This window comes from Rhinopithecus roxellana, chromosome 10, assembly GCF_007565055.1.
Source record: "Rhinopithecus roxellana isolate Shanxi Qingling chromosome 10, ASM756505v1, whole genome shotgun sequence".
NCBI classification, from domain to species: Eukaryota; Metazoa; Chordata; class Mammalia; order Primates; family Cercopithecidae; genus Rhinopithecus; species Rhinopithecus roxellana.
The window spans coordinates 61,616,220-61,641,615 of NC_044558.1; the positions used below are offsets into that span (position 1 = coordinate 61,616,220).

General features: G+C 41.7%; 1 protein-coding gene across 9 annotated transcripts in view; it reads right to left on the reverse strand.

Annotated features, from left to right (window-relative positions):
- Window positions 1–25,396, reverse strand: part of SPATS2 (spermatogenesis associated serine rich 2) — a 167,630-nt gene that overhangs the window by 28,069 nt on the left and 114,165 nt on the right. For all 9 annotated transcript variants that reach the window (XM_030939259.1, XM_030939266.1, XM_030939261.1 and 6 more), the window contains 5 exons: window positions 17,489–17,568; window positions 10,719–10,827; window positions 9,567–9,616; window positions 4,304–4,565; window positions 2,031–2,207 (listed from right to left, as the gene is read on the reverse strand). In XM_030939259.1, coding sequence (XP_030795119.1) covers window positions 2,031–2,207; window positions 4,304–4,565; window positions 9,567–9,616; window positions 10,719–10,827; window positions 17,489–17,568 — 678 coding nt within the window. The remainder of the gene's footprint in view (window positions 1–2,030; window positions 2,208–4,303; window positions 4,566–9,566; window positions 9,617–10,718; window positions 10,828–17,488; window positions 17,569–25,396) is intronic.

Consider the following 25,396-nt stretch of genomic DNA (forward strand, 5'->3'; position numbering starts at 1 on the left):
TGCTCACACCGGCCAGAGTGGAAAAACCTCACAATACACGGCAGGCAGAGTAGTTGGAAGGATACTGCCTCAGCAACAGGGCAAAATTAGCTCTAGACTAAAGGCTGCTCTAGTCCCACCTAAAAAAACTTAAAAGAAACAGAAAAATATTACCTATAAGGAAGAGAAAAATCAATCACAGAGGCAGATGCAGAAATGACACAGATGATAGAATTGAGTAGAAAAGGACATCAAACAGCTATTATAATTAGATACTATATGTTCAAGAAGGTAGAGGAAAGCATAAGCATGGTAAGGAGAGACATGGAAGATATCTTAAAAGACTCCAATTGAACTTCTAGAGACAAATAAAACAAAGTCCAAGATGAGAAATATACTGCATAGAATTAACAGCAGAATAGACACTTGTTAACAAAAGACGAATACAGTTGAAGACAGCAATTTTACAAACTATCCAAAATGAAATGAAACACACAGAGAAAAGAGACTTTAAAAAAGGCACCAAATTTTCAAAACTCCCTAAGTTACAGGATTTAATAGAATATAATTCACCATGTGGACATTACAAAATGAAAATGTTCTCTCTATACAGTACACTTCGAAGCACTGTATATATGAGGAAGCCAGCTTTGTAGAAAAGGATGGACTGCATTTACCTACTCAACACATTTTAACCAATTTCCAAAAGTTCTATTTACCTTTCTATATTCACCAATCCCCAAATTACATATAGAATTGATTGCTGGAAACATGGATCTAAAAAGTTTGTAACTATGCCACGATATGTATTTTCAATTTTTTAATTTAAATTCTTCCTCATCTCAACTTGGTATTTTTTTAAGAATCTACCTAAAAGCTTTCAAGCCTTATGTGCATATATATATATATATATATATATATATATATACACATATATATACTTTTTAATTTTTGCTTGATTGGATAGTCTCAAACTTGCTCATCTGCAGCAGGCTGAGGGCTACTAGAACAATGAAAAAGGGGAGTTTACGTAATTAAAATTTGGCTCATGTGCAATAAATAATTCCATAAAGAGCTACTGATTACAAGTGTCCTTTACATTTCTGTTTCATTTGTTTAGTGGAGTGGACCACTATGCTTAGATGTATGAAACTCAGATATAGGAAACACAGTCTATTATCTCTGTTCGCTGAATTATTGGCTGTTTATTTAAGTGATTATTGTAGTTCTTTTTTAAGCAAAGAGCTACCACTGGTCAATGCCACATACTTAAGAGAAAATGATCTTACTTAAAGCTAGAGTCTGTCAGAGGACTCTAGCTCAGTAAGAGCACGAAGTTATGAAGAGGAGTGAAAATATTTCTTTAAAAAAATGTCAATGTCGGCTGGGTGCAGTGGCTCATGCCTATAATCCCAGCACTTTGGGAGGCCGAGTCAGGCAGATCATGAGGTCAGGAGATTGAGACCATCCTGGCTAACACGGTGAAACCCCGTCTCTACTAAAAATACAAACAAATTAGCCAGGCATGGTGGCACTCGCCTGTAGTCCCAAGTACTCGGGAGGCTGAGGGAGGAGAATGACATGAACCCAGCAGACAAAACTGCAGTGAGATTGCGCCACTGCACTCCAGCCTGGGCTATGGAGCAAGACTCAGTCTCAGGGGGATTAAAAAAAGTCAATGTCAGAGAATGTAGAGCTTTTACTTGTTGCGTCAACCAGGAGATAAAAATGACAGAAATAGCACAAAAATGTTGCAATAAAGCAAATAAAGAAACAGGTTAACATTAGCAGGTAAGTCATCCTGGCAGTACAGTTTGACTTTAATTTACAAAACGGGTCGTCATAATTAGATTGTATGGCATTTAAACTACTATTCAGATTCCAACTGTGTACACAAAGGTAGGGGAAGGGCTGAGTAGTCAGTCACTGTCAGCAAAATGGAAAAAGTAGTAACTGATGCCCTTCTGAAACCTTATTTATGGGAACAGAGGTAATTTGCCCTCTTTAGCCAAAAACACAGATTTTCTCTCACAGGTGGGTCTCTGACTTACTTAGCTTTTTATTGGTGGAGAGGGGAACATCTTCCATCTCCATAGCTGAAAACTGAGTTTCTGTGGTAGGTCTTGAGAGAGATTTGGCAGCACTCCTGGGTTGCTGAGAATTCTGAATATAGTGCATAGTCAAAGACTTGGTCTCAAAATCAGAGACACCATTCTGCAGCATGGATCCTGTCCAAGAAAGAGTACAGTACTTTAGAGCACAATTTAGGAGTAAACCAATCATTCTTAAGTACACAAAGAAAACAGGTAAAAATGTTTGAGGCAAGGCCGGGCGCGGTGGCTCAAGCCTGTAATCCCAGCACTTTGGGAGGCCGAGACGGGCGGATCACGAGGTCAGGAGATCGAGACCATCCTGGCTAACACAGTGAAACCCCGTCTCTACTAAAAACTACAAAAAACTAGCCGGGCGACGTGGCGGCGCCTGTAGTCCCAGCTACCCGGGAGGCTGAGACAGGAGAATGGCGTGAACCCGGGAGGCGGAGCTTGCAGTGAGCTGAGATCCGGCCACAGCACTCCAGCCTGGGTGACAGAGCGAGACTCCGTCTCAAAAAAAAAAAAAAAAAAAAAAAAAAAAAAAAAAAAAATGTTTGAGGCAAAACCATGCCTCTTAAAAGACTGTAAATAAAATCAACTGAAACGATAGAATAAAGATCAGAATCAGCTGGGTATGGCTATTGGAAGCTTCTGGCTTAGCCTTAAGTTCGGAATGAAGAGAGGAGTCTGTGGCAGCACATAGATAGGGAGCTCAATCCCTGTGGCTCTCCGGCTTTTTTGTAGCTTGGTAGTTTCTCCGTAACTCTGGCACAAGGAATCAAAGAAGGTCAGTATCACCAACTTCTGCAAAACTCCATGTTAAGAAAAAAAGTTTTACACTCTCTCAAGGAAAGAAGAATTTAAAAAGCTTTAGGGGGCAGGACATGGTGGCTCACACCAGTAATCCCAGTTATTCAGGAAGCTGAGGCAGGAGGATCACTTGAGCCCAGGAGTTTAAGACCAGCTTGGGCAACATAGAGAGACCGGGTCTCTCAAAACAAACAAACAAAAAATAACGTTCTAGGGGATAGAAGTGTAATAGGAAGAGTTAGGAAATGAGAGAGAAGCTAGTTCAGAAAAAATGGAAACCACTGGCTATTGTTGGTTTGAGTCAGTGCAATGTTTTTCTCTAAGTCTTTTTTTGTGTATATGTGTATACTAATCAATAAAAGAACACCTAAACAGCACAGCATAAATCTTACATTGGCATTACACTTCTAAAGCCAGGAGCAGCAGGGCAGGGGAACTGGATTAACAAGTAATTTTTAAAAAGAGAAATTTCCAGCATCTTACTAACCCTCAAAAAAATGGTTAACAAAGAAAGGTACAAGATATGTGAATTTACAACTAACACTAATCTTAATTATTCACTAGAAAACAAATGTGAGACTATAAAAACCAACAGCCTAGCTCTCACAAAAGCTGGAATTATCATTATTATATATTTCTCATTGTGTTGGGTCTTAGAATAATATCAACATCATCATCTTTCTTAATAAGTCCACAATTTTTAAAAAACAACTTAAAGTCACCTTCTGTAGTCTCTAAATACTGAGGTATTTCTCTGCTATTAACCCACTTATGCCAGAAGCTGCAATTTTTTGAATTTTTGCGTGAGTGGAAAAATCAGATCTTGACGATGACTTTGAGCAGTAGGATATGAATAATTCCATTATTGGAACACTAAGGTTCAAGAGTTAAAATATAATGGAACAAGAATTGTATTTTTTCAGCTGGGCGTGGTGGCTCACGCCTGTAATCCCAGCACTTTGGAAGGCTGAGGCGGGTGGATCACGCAGTCAGGAGATCAAGACCATCCTGGCTAACATGGTGAAACCCCGTCTCCACTAAAAAAATACAAAAGATTAGCCAGGCGTGGTGGTGGGCACCTGTAGTCCCAGCTACTCGGGAGGCTGAGGCAGGAGAATGGCGTGAACCTGGGAGGCGGAGCTTGCAGTGAGCTAAAATCGCGCCACTGCACTTCAGCCTGGGCGACAGAGTGAGATTCTGTCTCAAAAAAAAAAAAAAAAAAAGGTATTTTTTCTAGGCCTTTGATAATTATAAAATGTGACTCAGACAAAAAGTAACAAAAACTAAAAAGTAAAAAGACTAATCAGCAAGCACTGGATAAAAAAAAAAGACTAACTAGATTTAATTGATCATTTTCTCAATGAGGAGACCCCTGTTTTTCAACTGAACACAACTTTTTCAAACTCTGTTAATAAACTCACCCGTTCTATCCGGCGTATCTAGCATGGCAGACTCGGGATCCTCTAATTCTCTGGCATCTACTGAAAGTGTCTCCAAACCTTCACTGAGTGAGTCCACAGACTCACTGTCATTGATGGCACCATTGACATGGTAGCCATTCATACCACCTTTTTCTGAGGAAGGCGCAGACTCTTCCTCTTGAATGGAAACTGATTTGCTAGAATCTGGGATGCTGTTACTCGGTTCTGCGGCAGGTTTCGGTTTGTTTTTCTTCTTTTTGTTCTAAAGTTATTAAGAATTTGAAAAAGAGAAGAAAAGAAAAAAACAGATTCCCCTACAACCTAGAGAGGTAACTCTAGCTACCCAAAGGTAACCAATGTTACCAATTTCTTATATGTTCTTTCAGAAATTTAACATTTTCACATATGCTGAACTATTGCCTAAAATAAAATTTTACTATGTAAAATTCTATACTTTAGATAAACTCAAACACATACATATAAAACATTTATTCATGATGAAACCCACCTTAAACAAAATTAAAAGATAAATTACAAAATGCAAAAAAAAGTGCAGCTTATATTCAAAAAGCTAAATATATAGAGTTCTCAGAAAAAGCAAAATAATCCCATAGAAAAAAATAGTATAAGCCGTAAGCATATGGAATGATATGCAACCTCAGTCTAATAAGAGATATACAAATTAAAACTGCACTGCAATGATCATTTTTCATCTATTAGTTTAGCAAAGGTCAAAAAGTATGTTAACACTGTAGAACTGATAAGGTTGATGGTATAGAGAAACAGCCATTTTCGTGTATTAATCCTGGGAGTGTAAAGTGGTACTCTCCAAGACAAATTTAGTAATGCTGATCAAAATTACAAATGCACATACTCTTTGACTAGCAATTCTACTTTTAGGAATTTATTCAAGATGAGAATAACACATATGCAAAGTGATTTCTATATATACACAAGGTTATTCATTGCAATATCACTATTAACACACGGGATTAGAAACAACCCAAATGTTGGTCAATAGGGGACTGCTTAAATAAATTGTGGCACATCCAAACAGTAGGATGACTATGTATCCATAAAAACAAGAAAGCTCTTTATATATTGAGCCATGGAATAAGCTCCGAGATATATTACATGAAAAAAGGAATCAGGCAAACAGGAGAATAGTCTTATTTACTTATATATGCATAAAATATCTTGAAAGATTTATAAGAAATTGAAAATACTGTTTGCCTTGGGGGTGGAGAACCAAATGGCTGGGGAACAGGGAAGGGATAAAGTGTTTCAGTGTCTTGGCTAGGTGCAGTGGCTCACGCCTGTAATCCCAACACTTTGGGAGGCCAAGGCAGGCGAATCACCTGAGGTCAGGAGTTCGAGACCAGCCTGGCCAATATGATGAAAACCCATCTCTAATAAAATATGCAAAAATCAGTCAGATGTGGTGGCACATGCCTGTAATCCCATCTATTCGGGAGGCTGAGGCAGGAGAATTGCTTAAACCTGGGAGGTGGAGGGTGCAGTGAGCTGAGCTCATACCACTGCACTCCAGCCTGGGCAACAGAGTGACACTCCATCTCAAAAAAATATATACATATATATGTTTCAGTGTATTAACTCTTGTAGTTTTGAATTTTGAGCCACGTGAGTACATTACATAGGCAAATAGTAAACTTAAAATAAACAAACAAAAGTCCTTTACCTTTTGTTTTGTCAAACTCGTAGCTCCCCTGGCAACACCTAATTCTATTCCTAAGGCTAGGCTGATAATAATTGAATTAATATTCCCCAGGTCTTTTCTGTGGCCCTCTCCAGCAGAAACATGGCTGAACTCTAGATAAAACTTTTCTCCTTAACAGCTCTCATCTTTCTTTCCTTTTCTTTCCTTTTTTTTTTTTTTTGAGACGGAGTTTCACTCTTGTTGCCCAGGCTGGAGTGCAATGGCACAATCTCGGCTTACTGCAACCTCTGCCTCCCAGGTTCAAGCGGTTCTCCTGCCTTGGCCTCCCGAGTAGCTGGGATTACAGGCATGTGCCACCACGCCCGGCTAATTTTTTTGTATTTTTAGTAGAGATGGGGTTTCACCATGTCGGCCAGGCTGGTTTCAAACTCCTGACCTCCAGTGATCCACCCGCCTCGACCTCCCAAAATGTTGGGATTACAGGCGTGAGCCGCCCTGCTTGGTCTCATCTTTCTTTTTCTTACTTTCCCTCATGTGAACTGGCTACGTTTTCATATCATTGGGTCATGTATATCATAACTAACCCACTCAGAGTCACATTCTATTGGACTAATCTCAACAGTTAAGTGGACTGGACTGGATTTATGCATTTGGGACTGCTAAACTGAAGCCATATTTCTTTCTCCAAATTTTAAGGAATGTCTGTGTCTCTTAACATACATCCTCTTCCAGTTCCATGCACATCTTATATCACTAATAACTTATAATCCTGGGCTAATAAATTAAGAAACTGGTGTTGGCTGGGTGCGGTGACTCATGCCTGTAATTCCAGCACTTTGGGAGGCTGAGGTGGGCAGATCACTTGGGGTCAGGCGTTCAACACCCGCCCAGCCAAAATGGTGAAACCCTGTCTCTACTAAAAAAATACAAATATTAGCCGGGCGCGGTGGTTCAAGCCTGTAATCCCAGCACTTTGGGAGGCCGAGACAGGCGGATCACGAGGTCAGGAGATCGAGACCATCCTGGCTAACACGGTGAAACCCCACCTCTACTAAAAAAATAAAAAAAACTAGGCGGGCGCCTGTAGTCCCAGCTACTCGGGAGGCTGAGGCAGCGTAAACCCGGGAGGCGGAGCTTGCAGTGAGCTGAGATCTGGCCACTGCACTCCAGCCCGGGCGACAGAGTGAGTCTCTGTCTCAAAAAAAAAAAAAAAACAAAACAGAAATACAAATATTAGCCAGGCGCGGTGGCACACACCTATAGTCCTGCCCTACGTAGGAGGCTGAGGCATGAGAATTGCTTGAACCCAGGAGGCGGAGGCTGCAGTGAGCCGAGATCACGCCACTGCACTCCAGCCTGGGTGACAGAGCAAAACTCCATCTCAACAAAACAAAAAAAAAAACCTAAACTGGTGTTTTCCAGGACACTCACAGTTATCTATGTAGGTTGAAAGCAGCGCAAAGAAGCTAAACAAATATTCAAAACTACAGGTATCATGAGCTTCAGGAGAATCTGTGCAGTATTAGGTAACCCTTGGAAAAAATTCTCAAGGGTCACTGAGGCCAAGCCTGGTTTTTGTTCAAGACCTGACAGGACTCCTAAAAAGAGATGTAAGAGTCATCAAGGGCCGGGCGCGGTGACTCAAGCCTGTAATCTCAGCACTTTGGGAGGCCGAGACGGGCGGATCATGAGGTCAGGAGATCGAGACCATACTGGCTAACATGGTGAAACCCCGTCTCTACTAAAAAATACAAAAAAAAAAAAAAAAAAATACAAGAGTCATCAAGAAAGCATTTCAGAACTCCAGCACTGACTTAATAAAGAAAAGAACACCCTAAACTGATTTCACAGAGATACTTGATTAAAATCCATACTTTAAGCATTTCCTAAAGGGGTTACCTTTATGGCGCACAGCTGTGGGAAGAATTTTGAGACCAGCTGGTATCCTTTGGGAAAAGCATCTGATTTTAAGTCAATAAGGAGAAAGGGAACGAGAACTAATATGTTAGGCATTGTATTATGTACTTGTATTTATTAGAGCTATCTTCCTATTTTAGAGATGAGCAAACTAAGGCACACAAATGTTAAGCAATATCAGTCACAATGCCAGTAGATAGTGGAACAGGGTAGGAATCCAATTCTGACAGACCCCATAGTCTGAGTGCCTTCTACCTCCCAAAGTGGAACATCAGACCCCTCTGCAAGGCACCTAATAGTTTTTTTTTTTTTTTTTTGAGATCGGGTCTCATCATGTTGCCCAGGCTGGTCTTGAACTCCTGGGCTCAAGTGATCCTCCCACCTCAGCCTCCCAAAGTGCTAGGATTATAGGCATGAACAACTGTGCTTGGCCAGCACCTAATAGCTTTATGTCAAAGTTCATTAATATCAGCACTACAACCCAGTTTTCTGACCAAAAATCTGAACTGTTTTAACTGATTTATGATATGAATACGGTTGAAAACCACTCAATTAGATTGCTTTCTCTTGCTTTCCTTGATTTGCTCTCTTTTTCACCCCTGTCTAGTAACTGCACCACAGCAAAGTCATTCTGTTTCCTGCCTTAAATCACACGGAGAGGACTGTGTGGTACTCTGTGAGACACAGCTATGTTTCAATGTCAAATTATATATATATACATATATATATATATATATATTTTTGAGATGGAGTCTCACTCTGTCGCCTAGGCTAGAGTGCAGTGGCCGGATCTCAGCTCACTGCAAGCTCCGCCTCCTGGGTTTACGCCATTCTCCTGCGTCAGCCTCCCGAGTAGCTGGGACTACAGGCGCCCGCCACCTCGCCTGGCTAGTTTTTTTTTTTTTTTTTTTTTTTTTTTTTAGTAGAGACGGGGTTTCACCGTGTTAGCCAGGATGGTCTCGATCTCCTGATCTCATGATCCGCCCGTCTCGGCCTCCCAAAGTGCTGGGATTACAGGCTTGAGCCACCGCGCCTGGCCATTTTTTTTTTTTTTTTTTTTTTGAGATGAAGTCTCACTGTAACCCAGGCTGGAGTGCAGTGGCCCGATCTCAGCTCACTGCAACTTGGCTATATTGTTTTGGAGAGAGCTGCACATTACCCAAACACTAACATTATTTTTTTAAAGATGAAGATAAAGAAAAACCTTATAGTATTCAAACCTGTGTATCCTATACTGGCAGACTTAGGAAAATAAAAACAGGGAGACCTAACCTGATGTTGTTATTCAAAGATGTAATAACTTTAGATAGCTTTTCTCCAACAGGTTACATGCCTCCTGGGTTCAAGTTATTCTCCTGCCTCACCCTCCTGAGTAACTGGGATTACAGGCACGTGCCACCACACCTAATTTTTTCTAGTTTTTAGTAGAGATGGGGCTTCACCATGTTGGCCAGGCTCGTCTTGAACTCCTGATCTCAAGTGATCCACCTGCTTTGGCCTCCCAAAGTGCTGGAATTACAGGTGTGAGCCACTGCACCTGGCCAAAGATGTTTTTTAACCAGGTAAACTGAAGATATGTATGTAAACCTTTTCTTTCAAATATTTTTGCAGAGCCTAAATTTTAAGAAATAATATCAACATCATGTTTTTAAATGTAATTCATTTTACCTTTTTCTTGCCTGTTACTGTCCATTCTTTGAGTACTTCACTGGCACTACCTGTAAGAGAAACCAGTTACAGATTTTGTCTCCTACCACACACACAGTAGTAAAGCAGGAGTCAGTGTCCTCCCATTTTGTAATTGCTGGAGAATTTACAAAGCTCCTAACAGTAAAAATTAAGGATCGGGTCTAGAGTAATATAATGAGATAATCATGCCATGCTTCCCTTTTGGAATACCTGCCTACTTAGACCCTCCTCTTCAAGTAATTTCCTCAGTAAGTTCTTCTAAGAAGAGACTAATGTAGCTGGGCCATTTTGAAGATTTTCTTATCTATACATCTTATACCAAATACAAAGGGGATGGCACACTGGTTTTAGCCAAGTGTGCCATCCTTTCCCCTCCAGTTACACACCACCTTGGCTATATTGTTTTGGAGACAGCTGCACATTACCCAAACACTAACATTATTTTTTAAGAAGATGAAAATAAAGAAAAACCTTATGGTATTCAAACCTGTGTATCCTATGCTGGCAGACTCAGGAAAACAAAAACAGGGAGACCTAACCTGATGTTGTTATTCAAAGATGCAATAGCTTCAGATAGTTTTTCTCCAACAGGTTACATGGAAGGAAGTTTATAAAATACTTCTCAATGCCATAAATCTGAAGGGTTGACTAAGCCTGCCATTCTTCTACACATTAGATAAGGAAATTCAAACCCACACATTTGAGTCACTTGCCACAGCCAAACTAATGATATTAGAATCCGCAAGACAATACTGAGTCCCTGAATTTGCCATCTGTTGGTGAGCCACTGAATCACTACTTTGTTATTAAAAGTCTCTTAAATTCTTATTCAACCCAACTCCAATCAAGTCCCTTATACCACCGGCCACATGATTTCCTCTTAAATGCCATTAGAGAACATTTAGCGCAAAACGATGGAATTTTCTCAGCTTGTCTCTTACTATAGACACCACATAGCTTATTTCAGCTTCTAGGGCTGAAAGAGGTATTGTCAAATGTCATGGTATGTTATGTGTTCATGGGGTCTGCTATATCATCTCTGAATTACTGGATTGCTGAGTGTTATAAAAGTCTGAAGCAAATTCTATTTGAACAAATATAAATTTATTTTTAAAACTAAGTCAGGATTACCTTCCATGAATGCTTGTACTGTTTTGTCCACACAGTTATCAAAGTGCTGCAAAACCAGGATGATTTCATTGTTGCTCTTATTGGGAACTATTGCACGTACCGCATTTATCTGGAAAAGATGACGGGGTCATTTAATTCTAACATTTAGTAGGTCACTAGGCAGCTGAGGCCTATACAGAGAATAACGAAAAGAGTGATATTTCATTTTTAACAATATGTATCACTCTTTAGCATCAGCGACAGTACATACAACCATCTCACTGGGAATTATTAATAGATGAGTGATACCAGCATGTGAAAAATTAATTTCAAAACTTAGAAATGCAGAACATTGCTAGAAATAGAAGTTATATGCTAGATTTCATATAAAGAAAAGGTGGTTTAATTTCGGTATCAGGTATTAATGTAGCATCAACATTTCCTCATTTTTAGCATACTGTAGAGAAAGATGGAAAGTTAAATGAACTAGCAACAAAAACAACTTAGATTTTTGTGTAAGATTTTTTGAAATATATTTTACCTTGTATCGTTTAATTGTAAAATAAAGATAATTTATACAAATTTAAATTATAAACTATTTCAGGCATATAAAACATAATTAACACGCACTGCATGACACTGAGTTTACTAAAACAAAATAAATACAATTGAAGCCCCCACGAACACCTAATAAGTCCTATTTCCCTTCTTCGTCTCACTAGAGATTTCTACCCTGAACTTGGTATTATTTCCATACATGCTTTTGCATTTTTATGATATGTGCATATATCCATAGGTAATATACACTATTATTTTGCATTACATAAATACATAAATATTATATCATATGTATTTATCTTCAATTTGTATTTTTCACGTGGCATTTTTTTTTAGATTTTTTCCATGTTGATAAATGCATCTCTTATTTATTTATTTTGAGACAGTCTCACTCTGTCACCCAGGCTGGAGTGCAGTGGCATGATCTCAGCTATATGCAACCTCCACCTCCCCGGTTCAAGCGATTCTTACGCCCCAGCCTCCTGAGTAGCCAGGATTACAGGCATGCACCATCATGCCCAGTTAATTTTTGTATTTTTAGTAGAGATGGGGTTTTGCTGTTGGCCAGGCTGGTCTCAAACTCTTGGCCTCAAGTGATCTACCTGCCTCCGCCTCCCAAAGTGCTGGGATTATAGGCCTTGAGCCACTATACCTGGCCTGTATTTCATATTTTTTGAGACTAAAAATATACGGCCGGGCACGCTGGCTAATGTCTGTAATCCCCAGCACTTTGGGGAGGCCGAGGCGAGTGGATCACAAGATCAGGAGTTTGAGACCAGCCTGACCAACAAGGAGAAACCCTGTCTCTACAAAAATTAGCTGGGCATGGCGGCGCACGCCTGTAATCCCAGATACTCAGGGGGTTGAGGCAGGAGAATCGCTTGAACCTGGGAGGTGGAAGTTGCAGTGAGCCGAGATAGCACCATTGCACTCCAGCCTAGGCAACAGAGTAAGGCTCCATCTCAATTAAAAAAAAAAAAAAAAAAGGCCAGGCGCAGTGGCTCATGCCTGTAATCCCAGCACTTTGGGAGACCCAGGAGGGTGGATCATGAGGTCAGGAGTTTGAGATCAGCCTGGCAAACATGGTGAAACCCCGTCTCTACTAAAAATACAAAAGTTAGCTGGGTGTGGTGGTGCGCACCTGTAATCCCAGCTACTCTGGAGGCTGAGGCAGGAGAACTGCTTGAAACCAGAAGGCAGAGGTTGCCATGAGCCAAGATTATGCCACTGCACTCCAACCTGGGCGAAAGAGCAAAACTCGGTCTCAAAAAAAAAAAAAAGAAAGAAAAAAATACACACACACACACACACACACACACATGCATACAAAATTTACAATAATTGTATATTTTGTTTTCATGTTTATATATCCATTTTATATCCAGCAACCTTGATGAACTCTTATTAGTCCTATTAATTTGTTGCTTTCTTGGATTTTCTATGTAGATAACTGTATTGCCTATAAAAAACAGAAGGGGTTTCATGTGTTTTTTGAGACAGGGTCTCACTGTGTCACTCAGGCTGCAGTGCAGTAGTGCATTCATAGCTCACTGCAATACTTAACTTCTGGGCTCAAGCGATGCTCCCACCTCAGCCTCCTGAATAGCTGGGACTACAGGCAGGTGCCACCAGGCCTGGCTACAAATATTTTTTGTAGAGATGGGGGTCCCCTTATGTTGCCCAGGCTGGTCTTGAACTCCGGGCCTCAAGTGATCGTCCTGCCTCAGCCTCCCAAAGTGCTGGGATCACAGGCATGAGTCACTGCCCCTGGCCAAATAACAGCAGTTTTTTTCTGCCTTTCCAATTCTTACAATTTTTATTTCTTGTCTTACTGCAGAATGCAAAATTAATTATTTCTCAAAGAAGCTCTGGTTCCTTTTAATAGTTAGAAACCAGTATCTAGGAGCGGCCAGCAGCGGTGGCTCACACCTGTAATCCCAACACTTTGGGCAGCAGAGGTGGGCAGATGCTGAGGTGGGTGGATCAAGTGGTCAGAAGATCGAGATCATCCTGGCTAACACTGTGAAACCCCGTCTCTCCTAAAAATACAAACAAATTAGCCGGGTGTGGTGGCGGACACCTGTAGTCCCAGCTACTCGGGAGGCTGAGGCAGGAGAGCGGCGTGAACCTGGGAGGCGGAGCTTGCACTGAGTCGAGATCATGCCACTGAACTCCAGCTTAGGTGACGGAGTAAGACTCCGACTCCGTCTCAAAAAGAAAAAAAAAAAGACAAACCAGTATCTAGGAGCTAGGTGTGCTTATTGCTATTGTGGAGTCATCGTTTTTAGACTCTTTCGTAGATCAATCTAGGAGATGTTTTTTGTAAAATAATGAGCTCACATTGACATCTTCAATTCAAATGTACTATTAAAAGATCTTTTCTCATCTTATTTTAAACATGTATCTCTTCTCTCTTAACCAGAAGTTCTAGTTCCTAAAAACGTTATTCACTGATTTGCTTTATTTTATAATACTCAAAATAATAACAACCCTACAATATAATATTACCATTATATTACTAATGATAAAACCATTGGATAAAATTTAAGATTTACAATTCTTTTTACCCTTTAAATGTATCTCTGTAAACCCACATAGTAAGAATATTGTGTTCAAAAGTCAGTGGAGCCAGGCGCGGTGGCTCATGCTTGTAATCCCAGCACTTTGGGAGGCTGAGGCAAGCAGATCACTCGAGTGAGGTCAGGAGTTCAAGACCAGCCTGTCCAACATGGTGAAACCCTGTCTCTATTAAGAATACAAAAATTAGCCAGGCGTGGTGGTGCACGTCTCTAATCCCGGCTACCTGGGAGGGTGCGACAGAATTGCTTGAACCTGGGAGGCAGAGGTTGCAGTGAGCCAAGATCTTACCACTATACTCCAACCCTGACAGACCTCCGCCTCCAACCTCCGCCTCCATTAAAATAAAAAAAAAGAAAAAAAAGTCAGTGGGCAGATTTATTCTACTTTATCCTTTCCCTGAAGGTGAAATATATATATATATATTTTTTTGAGACAGAGTCTCGCTCTGTCGCCCAGGCTAGAGTGCAGTGGCCGGATCTCAGCTCACTGCAAGCTCCGCCTCCTGGGTTTACGCCATTCTCCTGCCTCAGCCTCCCGAGTAGATGGGACTACAGGCGCCCACCACCTCGCCCGGCTAGTTTTTTGTATTTTTAGTAGAGACGGGGTTTCACCATGTTAGCCAGGATGGTCTCGATCTCCTGACCTTGTGATCCGCCCGTCTCGGCCTCCCAAAGTGCTGGGATTACAGGCTTGAGCCACCGCGCCCGGCATGAAGGTGAAATATTTTTAAAATGGCAAGCTTACATAAGACCTCAGTTCCAATCTTTTTGTTTGGGTTTTTTGGTTTTGTTTGAGACAGTCTTGCTGTGTCACCCAGGCTGGAGTTCAGTGTTGTGATCTCGGCTCACTGCAGCCTCAGCCTCCTGAGTAGCTGGGACCACAGGCATGTGCCACCACATCCAGCTATTTTTATTTTTTGTAAAGATGAGGTCTCACTATGTTGCCTAGGCTGATTTCAAACTCCTGAGATCAAGGGATCCTCCCACCTCAGCCTCCCAAAAGTGCTGACATTACTGGGCTTAATGGCACTGTGTGGTAAAACCCTTGTGTTACTGAGACTGGCAAAACATGCCACAGTTACCTATTAATAGTTCAAGCTCACTATTCTGGTTTTTAGTACCCTCTAGGGATTTCCCTTACTTCTTATATTCAGCTATACATTCAAAATGATGTATATTATCTTTCATCCCGTATTTCTAGGTGTTTTTTTTTTTGAGATGGAGTTTTACTCTTGCTGCCTAGGCTGCAGTGCAATGGCGTGATTTCGGCTCACAGCAACCTCCACTTCCCGGATTCAAGCAATTCTCCTGCCTCAGCCTCGTAAGTAGCTGGGATTACAGGCATGTGCCACTATGCTCAGCTAATTTCTTTTTTGTATTTTTAGTAGAGACGGGGCTTCTCCATGTTGGTCAGGTTGGTCTCAAATTCCCGACCTCAGGTGATCTGCCCACCTTGGCCTCCCAAAGTGGTGGGACTACAGGCATTAGCCACCGCACCCGGCTATTTCTAGGTATTTTATATTTAAAAATGTCTTCAGGTCGGGGGCGCTGAGGCAGGAGAATCGCTTGAACCTGGGAGGCAGAGGTTGCAGTGAGCCGAGATTGCGCCATTGCACTCCAGCCTGGGCAACAGAGGGAGACTCTGTTTCAAAAAATAAAAATAAAAACAAAAATAAAAAAACCATACAAGTGACAAGGTATACAATCTGTAGTTCAACGAAGGCTAATACATTTTTGAGATGAGCAACTTAATATGTATCAATCATAGTAATGATCCCTAAAAAATGGAAGTGTAGGCAAAACTTAACAGACTCCGCCAGGAGTGGTGGCTCAGGCCTATAATTCCAGCACTTTGGGAGGCCGAGGCGGGTGGATCACGAGGTCAGGAGATCGAGACCATCGTGGCTAATATGGTGAGACGCCCCCTCTATTAAAAATATAAAAACTTAGCCAGGCGTGGTGGCACGTGCCTGTAGCCCCAGCTACATGGGAGGCTGAGGCAGGAGAATCACTTGAACCCGGGAGGCAGAGGTTGCAGTGAGCTGAGATCATGAGATCATGCCACTGCGCTCCAGCCTGGGTGACAGAGTGAAACTCCGTCTCATTAAAAAAAATAAAAATAAAAAAACACCAAACTTACAGACTCTACGATAAAGGTAAGGTTCTGATAATTTAAAAATACGAGTATGTATAGTACTCAACCACTGTACAGGACTCCATAGTCAACAATTATTTTTTAAAGTAAGACAGAGAGGCCGGGTGCGGTTGCTCATGCCTATAATCCCAGCACTTTGGGAGGCCGAGGCGGGCAGATTGCTTGAGGTCAGGAGTTTGAGACCAGCCTGGCCAACATGGCAAAACCCCGTCTCTACTAAAAATAAAAAACTATCCAGGCATGGTGGCACATGCCTGTAGTTCCAGCTACTCAGGAGGGTGGGACATGAGAATCACTTGAACCCGGGAGGTGGAGGCTAAAGGGAGCTGAGATTGTGTCACTGCACTCCAGCCTGGGCAACAAAGCAAGACTCTGTCTCAAAAAAAAAAAAAAAAGACAGAAAGCACATAAAGCTTTTGTTTTATGTTTTTCTCAGTATAGCTCGTTGAGGGTTACATTACTAAAACCACTTGGTTTTCTTCCAAAAGAATGCTCCTTAGAAGATCTACTTCTGGCCGGGTGTGGTGGCTATCCCAGCACTCTGGGAGGCTGAGGTGGGTGGATTACTTGAGGCCAGGAGTTTGCGACCACCCTGGCCAACATGGAGAACCTTGTCTCCACTACAAATACAAAAATTAGCTGGGCATGGTGGTGCACCCCTGTAATCCCAGCTACTCAGGAGGCTGAGGCATGAGAATCACTTGAACCCAGGAGGCGGAGATTGCAGTGAGCTGAGATCATGCCACTGCACTCCAACCTGGGTTGGACTCTGTCTCAAAAAATCCCACAAAAGACCTATTTCTTGTCTTGGCTCTGAAGCCTCCTGGACTTAAGAATGCTCTTCAAGTACTTGGGAAGATCCTATTCAGATTGTTCCTTAAGAAGTGTTGCCAAATGAGATACACTCAGACATATAAATATTAATAAACTAATTAATACTGAATATCTTCAAGAGAATTTAGAATATACATAGAGACAGGCAAAGAAAATGTTTGCATTTAATAGGTTCTGTTAATAGGTTCTGTGCAATCAGAACCTATTTATGGCCATCACTCTCTGATATATAGTGGCATTGTTTTATTCTTAAAATTTCACTCTCGGCCAGGCACAGTGGCTCATGCCTGTAGTTCCAGCACTTTGGGAGGCCAAGGTGGGCGGAACACAAGGTCAGGAGATCGAGACCATCCTGGCTAACACGGTGAAACCCCGTCTCTACTAAAAATACAAAAAAACAAAAATCAGCCGGGCGTGGTGGCGGGCGCCTGTAGTCCCAGCTACTCAGGAGGCTGAGGCAGGAGAATGGCGTGAACCCAGGAAGGGGAGCTTGCAGAGAGCCGAGATCACACCACTGGCCTCCAGCCTGGGTGACAGGGCGAGACTCCCCAAAAAAAGAAAAAAAAATTTCACTCTTATAATGAGTTTGTGGTAGCCACTAGTCATATTAGTACCTAACTTTTCCTATGACAGTCAAGTTTACTATCCATAGTGACTAGTCTTACCTTCTCTTTCATGTTCTCAAAAGCCCCTCCCTGGGCCAGTACAGTATTGGACTGCAAATCAAAGATGAATCCTGATGAATCTGAAAGAATAAGAAAGGAAAAATATATTCAACACGATTCAAATATAATCCATCCCTAAGACAGAAGGGCCAAGACTGGCTGCTTTTGTCCCATAAAACAATTAACAGCTTAGTTGCTATTTGGCAAATTCTGTTACATAGATAACTTATAACTGCCTTCTGAATTAAACTTATAATACAAAATTTTAATTTTAATAAAAACTGTCACAGCTTGAGGTAAACCCTAAGTACATCAACTATATTAGACTGTCCTGTAATCCTTGATATTGTTGTTAATTATCCCACCTTAAGGTCCTCTAAAAATGTTGCAAGTAAATAGCTCCCCATGGTAAAATTTAACACTAAAGAATCTGAAAATGTGAGTGGGATGGAAGCTTCTGTAGCATTAATAACACAAAGTAATTTCCTCTTCTAGATGGAACCATATGTGTTATGTTTGTAGACTATAAACCCGTGAATACATTCATGTGTGTGTCCCTAATACAAAGCTTGATGAAGCAAGGTATCCAAGTTGTAGGTTTTAGAAAAACTCAGTTCAATATGATTGATTACAAAAAAAGATTTTGGTTTATCTGTACTTACAAAGAAAAAGGCCATATGCAAATTTAATCACTTTCTTTACCCCTGACTATGTGATCAATAAATTACTTCAGTTTTAATACTCAATAGCTTTGTTTTAACCCAGTAAGATACAATCTCAGGAGATGGTTAAAGTGCTTTTCAAATTCTGATGTGCATACTTACCACCTAGGGAATCTTATGCTAAAATGTAGGTTGTGATTCAGCAGTCTGGCCTATGGCAGGAGATTTTTACTCCCAGGTGATAACAATATTACTGATCTCTGCACTGTACTTGGAAGTAGCTTAGTAACAGAATTTCAACAAGGCAAGTAAAATGAAAAATGTTGAGAAAAGGGGTACAAAAAAACCACGGTAATACTCTAGTACACTTTCCAAATTATTTTGCTGTTATTACAGATATGTTTCAATTAAAGATTCTTTCACGGCTTAATCTTGAACCTTGAATTAATTTAGATTGAACTTTTGTTAATACTGGCCATTTCTAGACTGTTACTCTAATGAAAAATCGGGTAACACTTACACAAACTCAGTATTTAAGCTTGAGTTTTCTAGATGACTATAAATATGGTTAACTCCCAATTATCTTTATTAAATGAAAAGAGACATAGTCTACAAAAACAAAGATCTTATAAAACCAAAGCACTATTTAGAACCTTCTCAAAAAAAAAAAAAAAAAGAAAAAAAAAAGAATGTATCCTCCCCCAAAGAGTAATGAGCAGTGGGATGATACAGAGGACATCAATAATCCACTTATTCGTCAATCAAACCACCAATCTCTTTTAGGGAAAAGAGGGAACATAAAACAGCATTTTGGGTTCTATTACTAGCCTCTTATACACATCTAGCTCTGTTTTTTGTTTTGTTTTTTTTCCTTTAACAACATACTAGATGACACAAACTGCAAGGAAGACAAAGGGTAGGCTGGGTATGGTGGTTCACGCCTGTAATCCCAACATTTTGGGAGGCCAAGGCAAGTGGATCGCTTGAGCCCAGAAGTTCGAGAGCAGCCTGGGTAATATGATGAAACCCTGCCTCTACAAAAAGGAGAAAAATTAGCCAGACATGGTGGCATGTTTCTATAGTCCCAGCTAATTGGGAGGCTGAGGTGGGAAGAGAGCTGTAGCCTGGGAGGTTGAGGCTGCAATGAGTCGTGAATGCACCACTGTACTCCAGCCTGGGTGACAGAGAGAGATCCTGTCTCAAGAAACAAACAAAAAACAAAGGGTAGTTCTGCAAACACTCAATTATTGGCCAAAACAAATTAGTATAATTAGGATTTATCTGGAATACTGTTAGGATAATGATTAAAAATACATAAAGCAGTTATTTCAGTCAGGATTCCAAACAGGAAGCGAATGGCATACTCAAACTGTTGCAATCTTAACAGAGTTTAATAACAGGACTATTTTCAAATGTGCTAGCAGAGAGTAGGGAAACCACCCAAGATAGGGCTGTACCTCTTGTTATCGTTTTGCTGGCTTTTAAGCAATGTGCATTGCTAATTGAGACTTGAATGTGAGGAGGGAGCAGTTACAGGAGCCAAAGACAGAAAGGGCCCTTTTATTTTTGTTTCATCTGGTATAGAGAGGGCCAAAGGTCACACTCAAGCCCACAGCTACCTGTCAGAGAAAGATTAGAGGAATAAATGTTCCTACCTCACTCTCCTCCCTTCCTCTGAATTTCCTGCTAGTGTTGCCCAATGACCAGCACTGGCCACTACTTACTTAAGCCAGAGGGCATGGGAGGCACTGAGATGGTCTATACAGGTCAGGAGGGCACAAATGACAATTTTGCATTTATATTCTATGACATGAGGTCACCAAAAAGAGAAAGCAATAATCTAACATCTTAATTTGTCTACTCACTAGCTGATATTGCCTTTTTAAACTTAAACCAACACCTCAAGTAGATTCAAAACCTTACTTTAATCAACTGGAGCCTAAATGTCTCTTAGTATTATATAGAAAGTAATTTTTAATTCCTATCAGCAATAGTGATTTTTAAACTCTTATTTTTTCATGAAAAGAAAGCTTAAGATTTACCTGATTCTATTGGTAGGAAATAAGGCAGGATTTCATCTTTTTATTAATACTTAGCTGTGATACAAGAGCATGTATTCTATCAGAAATACATTTTTAAGGAAAAAGTGCTGTTAAATATTCTCTAATCTGGCCAGGCGCGGTGGCTCATGCCTGTAATCCCAGCACTATGGGAGGCCGAAACGGGCGTATCATGAGGTCAGGAGATCAAGACCATCCTGGCTAACACGGTGAAACCCCATCTCTACTGAAAATACAAAAAAATTAGCCGGGCATGGTGGCGGGTGCCCGCAGTCCCAACTACTCAGGAGGCTGAGGCAGGAGAATGGTGTGAACCTGGGAGGCGGGGCTTGCAGTGAGCCAAGATCACGCCACTGCACTCCAGCCTGGGCAACTGAGTGAGACTCCGCCTCAAAAAAAAAAAAAAAAATCTCTCATCCTGGGTGTTCAGATAAAAAAAAAAAATTCTCAGGCAAGATTCATAAAGAATATGAGGAAGCCTAGGCTGGGTGCAGTGGCTCACATCTGTAATCCCAGCACTTTGGGAGGCTGAGGCAGGTAGATAACTGGAGGTCAGGAGTTCGAGACCAGTGAACATGGTGAAACCCCGTCTCTACTAAAAATACAAAAATTAGCCAGGCATGGTGGCACACACCTGTAATTCCAGCTACCAGGGAGGATGAAGCAAGAGAACTGCTTCAAGCCGGGAGGCAGAGGTTGCAGTGAGCCGAGAATGTGCCACTTTGCCACTCCCCAACCTGGGCGACAGAGCAAGACTCCACCTCAAAAAAAAAAAAAAAAAGAGAGGAAGCCTTGAGCTTGAGCTTTGTTATTTATTTCACTCACATCAGGAACCATTTCAGAAGTTTTTTTTTTTGGAATTACTTTTTTTTTTTTTTTTTTGGAGACTGTCTCGCTCTGTTGCCCAGGCTGGGAATACAATGGTGTGATCTCAGCTCATTACAACCTCCGCCTCCCAGGTTCAAGCCATTCTCCTGCCTCAGCCTGCCGAGTAGCTGGGATTACAGGCATGCAATACCATGCTCGGCTAATTTTTGTATTTTTAGTAGAGTCAGGGTTTCACCATGTTGGTCAGGCTGGTTGGAATTATTTCAAATAGCACACATTCAGGTATATTTTAGAAAAAGTATGTTATTTACAGTACAAATGACATATTTGTAAATACTACGGGTTTTGTTATTGTTTTTGCTGGCTTCAAAAATTAGGCAAAAGTTGTTTTCAGGCACTGAGAATGACACAGAAATAGCTGAGCCTGATTATTCCATGTATTAAATCAAACTTGAACAGGTGTCTTGACAAGCTTTAAAACACAGTCTCATTCTGCTGTTAGTTTATAATTTAACCTGAAGATCATACTGTACTAAATGTTTTAGAATTTGGTTTAAAGTTCTGATTATATTTATACCCAGAGTACATATTTATTTATTTAAAAAAAAAAAAAAGAAAACAACACATGTGGCAAGAATGTGGAAAAATTGGAATTCAGGAGCACTGCTAGTGGAAATGCAAAGTGGTACAGCCCCAGTAAAAACCACATGTTGGTTCCTTAAAAGATAAAACATAGGGCCGGGCGCGGTGGCTCAAGCCTGTAATCCCAGCACTTTGGGAGGCCGAGACGGGCGGATCACAAGGTCAGGAGATCGAGACCATCCTGGCTAACACGGTGAAACCCCGTCTCTACTAAAAATACAAAAACTAGCCGGGCGAGGTGGCGGGCGCCTGTAGTCCCCAGCTACTCGGGAGGCTGAGGCAGGAGAATGGTGTAAACCCGGGAGGCGGAGCTTGCAGTGAGCTGAGATCTGGCCACTGCACTCCAGTCCGGGCGACAGAGCGAGACTCCGCCTCAAAAAAAAAAAAAAAAAAAAAAAAGATAAAACATAGAACTACCATATGATCCAGCAATTCTGCTTCTTGGTATACATACAAAAGAAAGGTCACCAAGGTCTCTAAGAGGTGTTTTGTATATCCATGTACTGCTGCAGGCATTGAGATACACTAGGATGCAACAGTGAACAAGACACATGCCCTCTTAGAGATTTACAGTCTAGTGCAAGAGACTGGTAAAAAAATGAATAACCATCTCAATATAACAACAACGCGTTGATTTATCAAACTGTACGATACTAAATACATAAGCTAGACCTTCACAATTACACTATTGTGGAGTGAAAATTATTAAAAGCTCACCACCTTGGGTCCTATCTAAAGAGGTTTGGCAGAGCTAACATGAACACACAGTAAGGCTCTTAGATGCACTGAAGTGAATTTGATACAATTATTCATGAGCAGATTATTTCTATCATAGAAAAGCCTGTGCTCAAATTCTAGGCTGCTCACTACAGAGACAAGTGTAGGTATATTTTAGAAAAAGTATGTTATTTACAGTACAAATGACATATTTGTAAATACTACGGGTTTTTGTTATTGTTTTTGCTGGCTTCGAAAATTAGGCAAAAGTTGTTTTTAGGCACTGAGAATGACATAGAAATAGCTGAGCCTGAGGTGGTGGAACCCAAGTCTAAGGATTCTCATGGGGGCTACTGAATTTGTATCCAAATTCAACAACCAAAAACTTAACAGTTTTGGATTGCTTGTATCTTTCTTTTGTTAACATAATGGCAAATTATTCCCTCTGACAAGCGAGGAGAAAAATGGAATTATAATCCCTCCCAGAATATCTTCTCTTAATCTTATATTGATGAGAAAATCAGTCATGGTACTACTCCTTGCCCAAAGTCACACAGTAAATCCTACTGTAGAATCAAAGCGAGTCCAGGTTTTAGGCTTTACACTAGTGCTGTGTAACTCATCAAATATACTAGTTCTCAAGTTGCTATTATTTTAACAGTATCTTGAGATATAGTCTTTCTTCTAAGGATCTCAGATTCTTGCTATAATCTACTGATATGCCTTACACATACATAAAGCAAGCTGAGTAACAATATTATTCACATTTTGATGGCAGCAGCCACTCCAGATGGCTTGCTGCTGCCATCACACTGGCTTCAGCAAGGAGGCGCCACTAGGCCACCAGGGATACACACTCAGTGGAGCCTGAAAGTGGGCAGGGGGTGGGGTTGGGGGTGGGTGAGCAGGAGCCCTACCTCTTCTGAGTTGGGGCAGGAACTCCCCAGGTGCCACTGCCAAAACTGGCTGTAGACTCAGACCTCCCGCTCCATGAAGCAGGCAGGAGACCCCATCTCCCAGCTGCAGCTGCCCAAACCATAGCTGCACACTCAGGCATCCCTGTACTCTTGAGGCCATAGGAAGGCCTCCCTGCCCTCACAGGCTAGGAAGTGCCTGCTCCTGCTGTCTGGCTTCTCTCTGCTGTCTGCGCCTGCTCCGGTCTCAGCCAAGTTGGCTGAGCCAGGGTGCTATGAATGGCAGCAGGAGACAAGCAAATTCTGGGCAGAAGGGAACAGGTCCCTGGTTAGGCCCCACCTTCAGGCCAGGGAGGGCCTTCTGAAGGCTGGGGGCCAGGCTGCTAGTCCAGCATACTCAGGTAGGGACTTGTGGTGCCTTTTCCAGGCCCACCCATGGCCACCCACGGACCAACTGGCACACACTTTCTCTCCTCTGAGGTCGACAAAAGTCCCTGGCTCAGCCAGAGCGGGGCAGGGATGGAGAGAGGACAGGGACAACCTGCTGCAGAGAGGAGCCACATTCTCCGCTGAGAGCTGCAGAGACAATGGAACGACCTGCTGACAGAGAGGAACCATCCTCTACAGGGCCTCCTCTCTGTTGAGAGCTGAACGCTCTGTAGGAGATGACCTGCCTACAGAGAGGAGGTACCCACTGTGGGTCTCCGCTGAGCTGCTGTAACACTCAATAAAGCTCCTCTTCATCTTGTTCACCTTCTACTTCTTTGCATACGTCATTCTTCCTGGATGCAGGACAAGAACTCAGGCAAAGGCATCACTGGCCACAGAGGTTTCTGGCCAGAAAAGTGACACCCCAAAGATCCTGTAACAATTTCACCATGACCAAAGAAAGACCAGAAGAGGTAAGATCCAGTGAAATACAGGTAAAGCCCAGAAGTCTAGATAATCCGACAAGTATGATTATTATTTGACATATTTTCTCTAATGGTATCAACTTCCTCCTAAAAAGTAAAAAGTAAGCTCAAGAGCAGAGCGTATGTAAGTGCCAACTCTTACAGAAATGGTATCTCATGAACAATTAAACAACCCGAAGTTCTCCTTCAGACTGAAGACAGCCAATACTGGACCATAAAGCAAAGTGACCACTTGCCTGGAATTGCTTTGTCTCAAGCCAAGTTTGAGAATAATCCACGTGTAAGTCACCAATAAAATTACAAGTGGAGTTCAGTTTCTTCATGTGCACTAATGGCAAATGTGGGGACTGGGGTTATATTGTACAAATATAAGTGTAAAGAAAAGGAAGTTATTGTCACAAGAATTAGTAGTTAAGGCCTATTCAGAACTTCACAACTAAAGATGCTGGCTGGGTGTGGTGGCTCACACCTGTAATCCCAGCACTTTCGGATGCCAAGATAGGAGTATCACCTGAGGCCAGGAGCTTGAGACCTGCCTGGGCAACACAGCTAGACCCCATTTCTATACAAAATTTAAAAGTAGCTGGGCATGGTGGCATGCATACTTGGGAGGCTGAGGCAAGAGCACTGCTTGAGCCCAGGAGTCTGAGGTTGCAGGGAGCTATGAGTATGCCACTGCACTCCAGCCTGGGCAACAGAGCAAGACCCTGTCTCAAAAATTAAAATAAATAAAATAAATAAAAAAGACAAAACCACAACAAACAAAAACTAAAGATACCACTAACTTTAATTTCCTGGGTGGTAAATCTGCCAACTTACCACTTATTGGAGGAAATATGACTTTTTTTTTGGGAACAGGTCCCCCAAAATCTGGCCATAAATAAAATCTCTGCAGCACTGTGATACGTTCATGATGGCCATAATGCCCACGCTGGAAGGTTGTGGGTTTACCAGAATGAGGGCAAGGAACACCTGGCCTGCCCAGGGCAGAAAACCACTTAAAGGCATTCTTTTTTTTTTTTTTTTTTTTTTTTGAGACGGAGTCTCGCTCTGTCGCCCGGGCTGGAGTGCAGTGGCCGGATCTCAGCTCACTGCAAGCTCCGCCTCCCGGGTTTACGCCATTCTCCTGCCTCAGCCTCCCGAGTAGCTGGGACTACAGGCGCCGCCACCT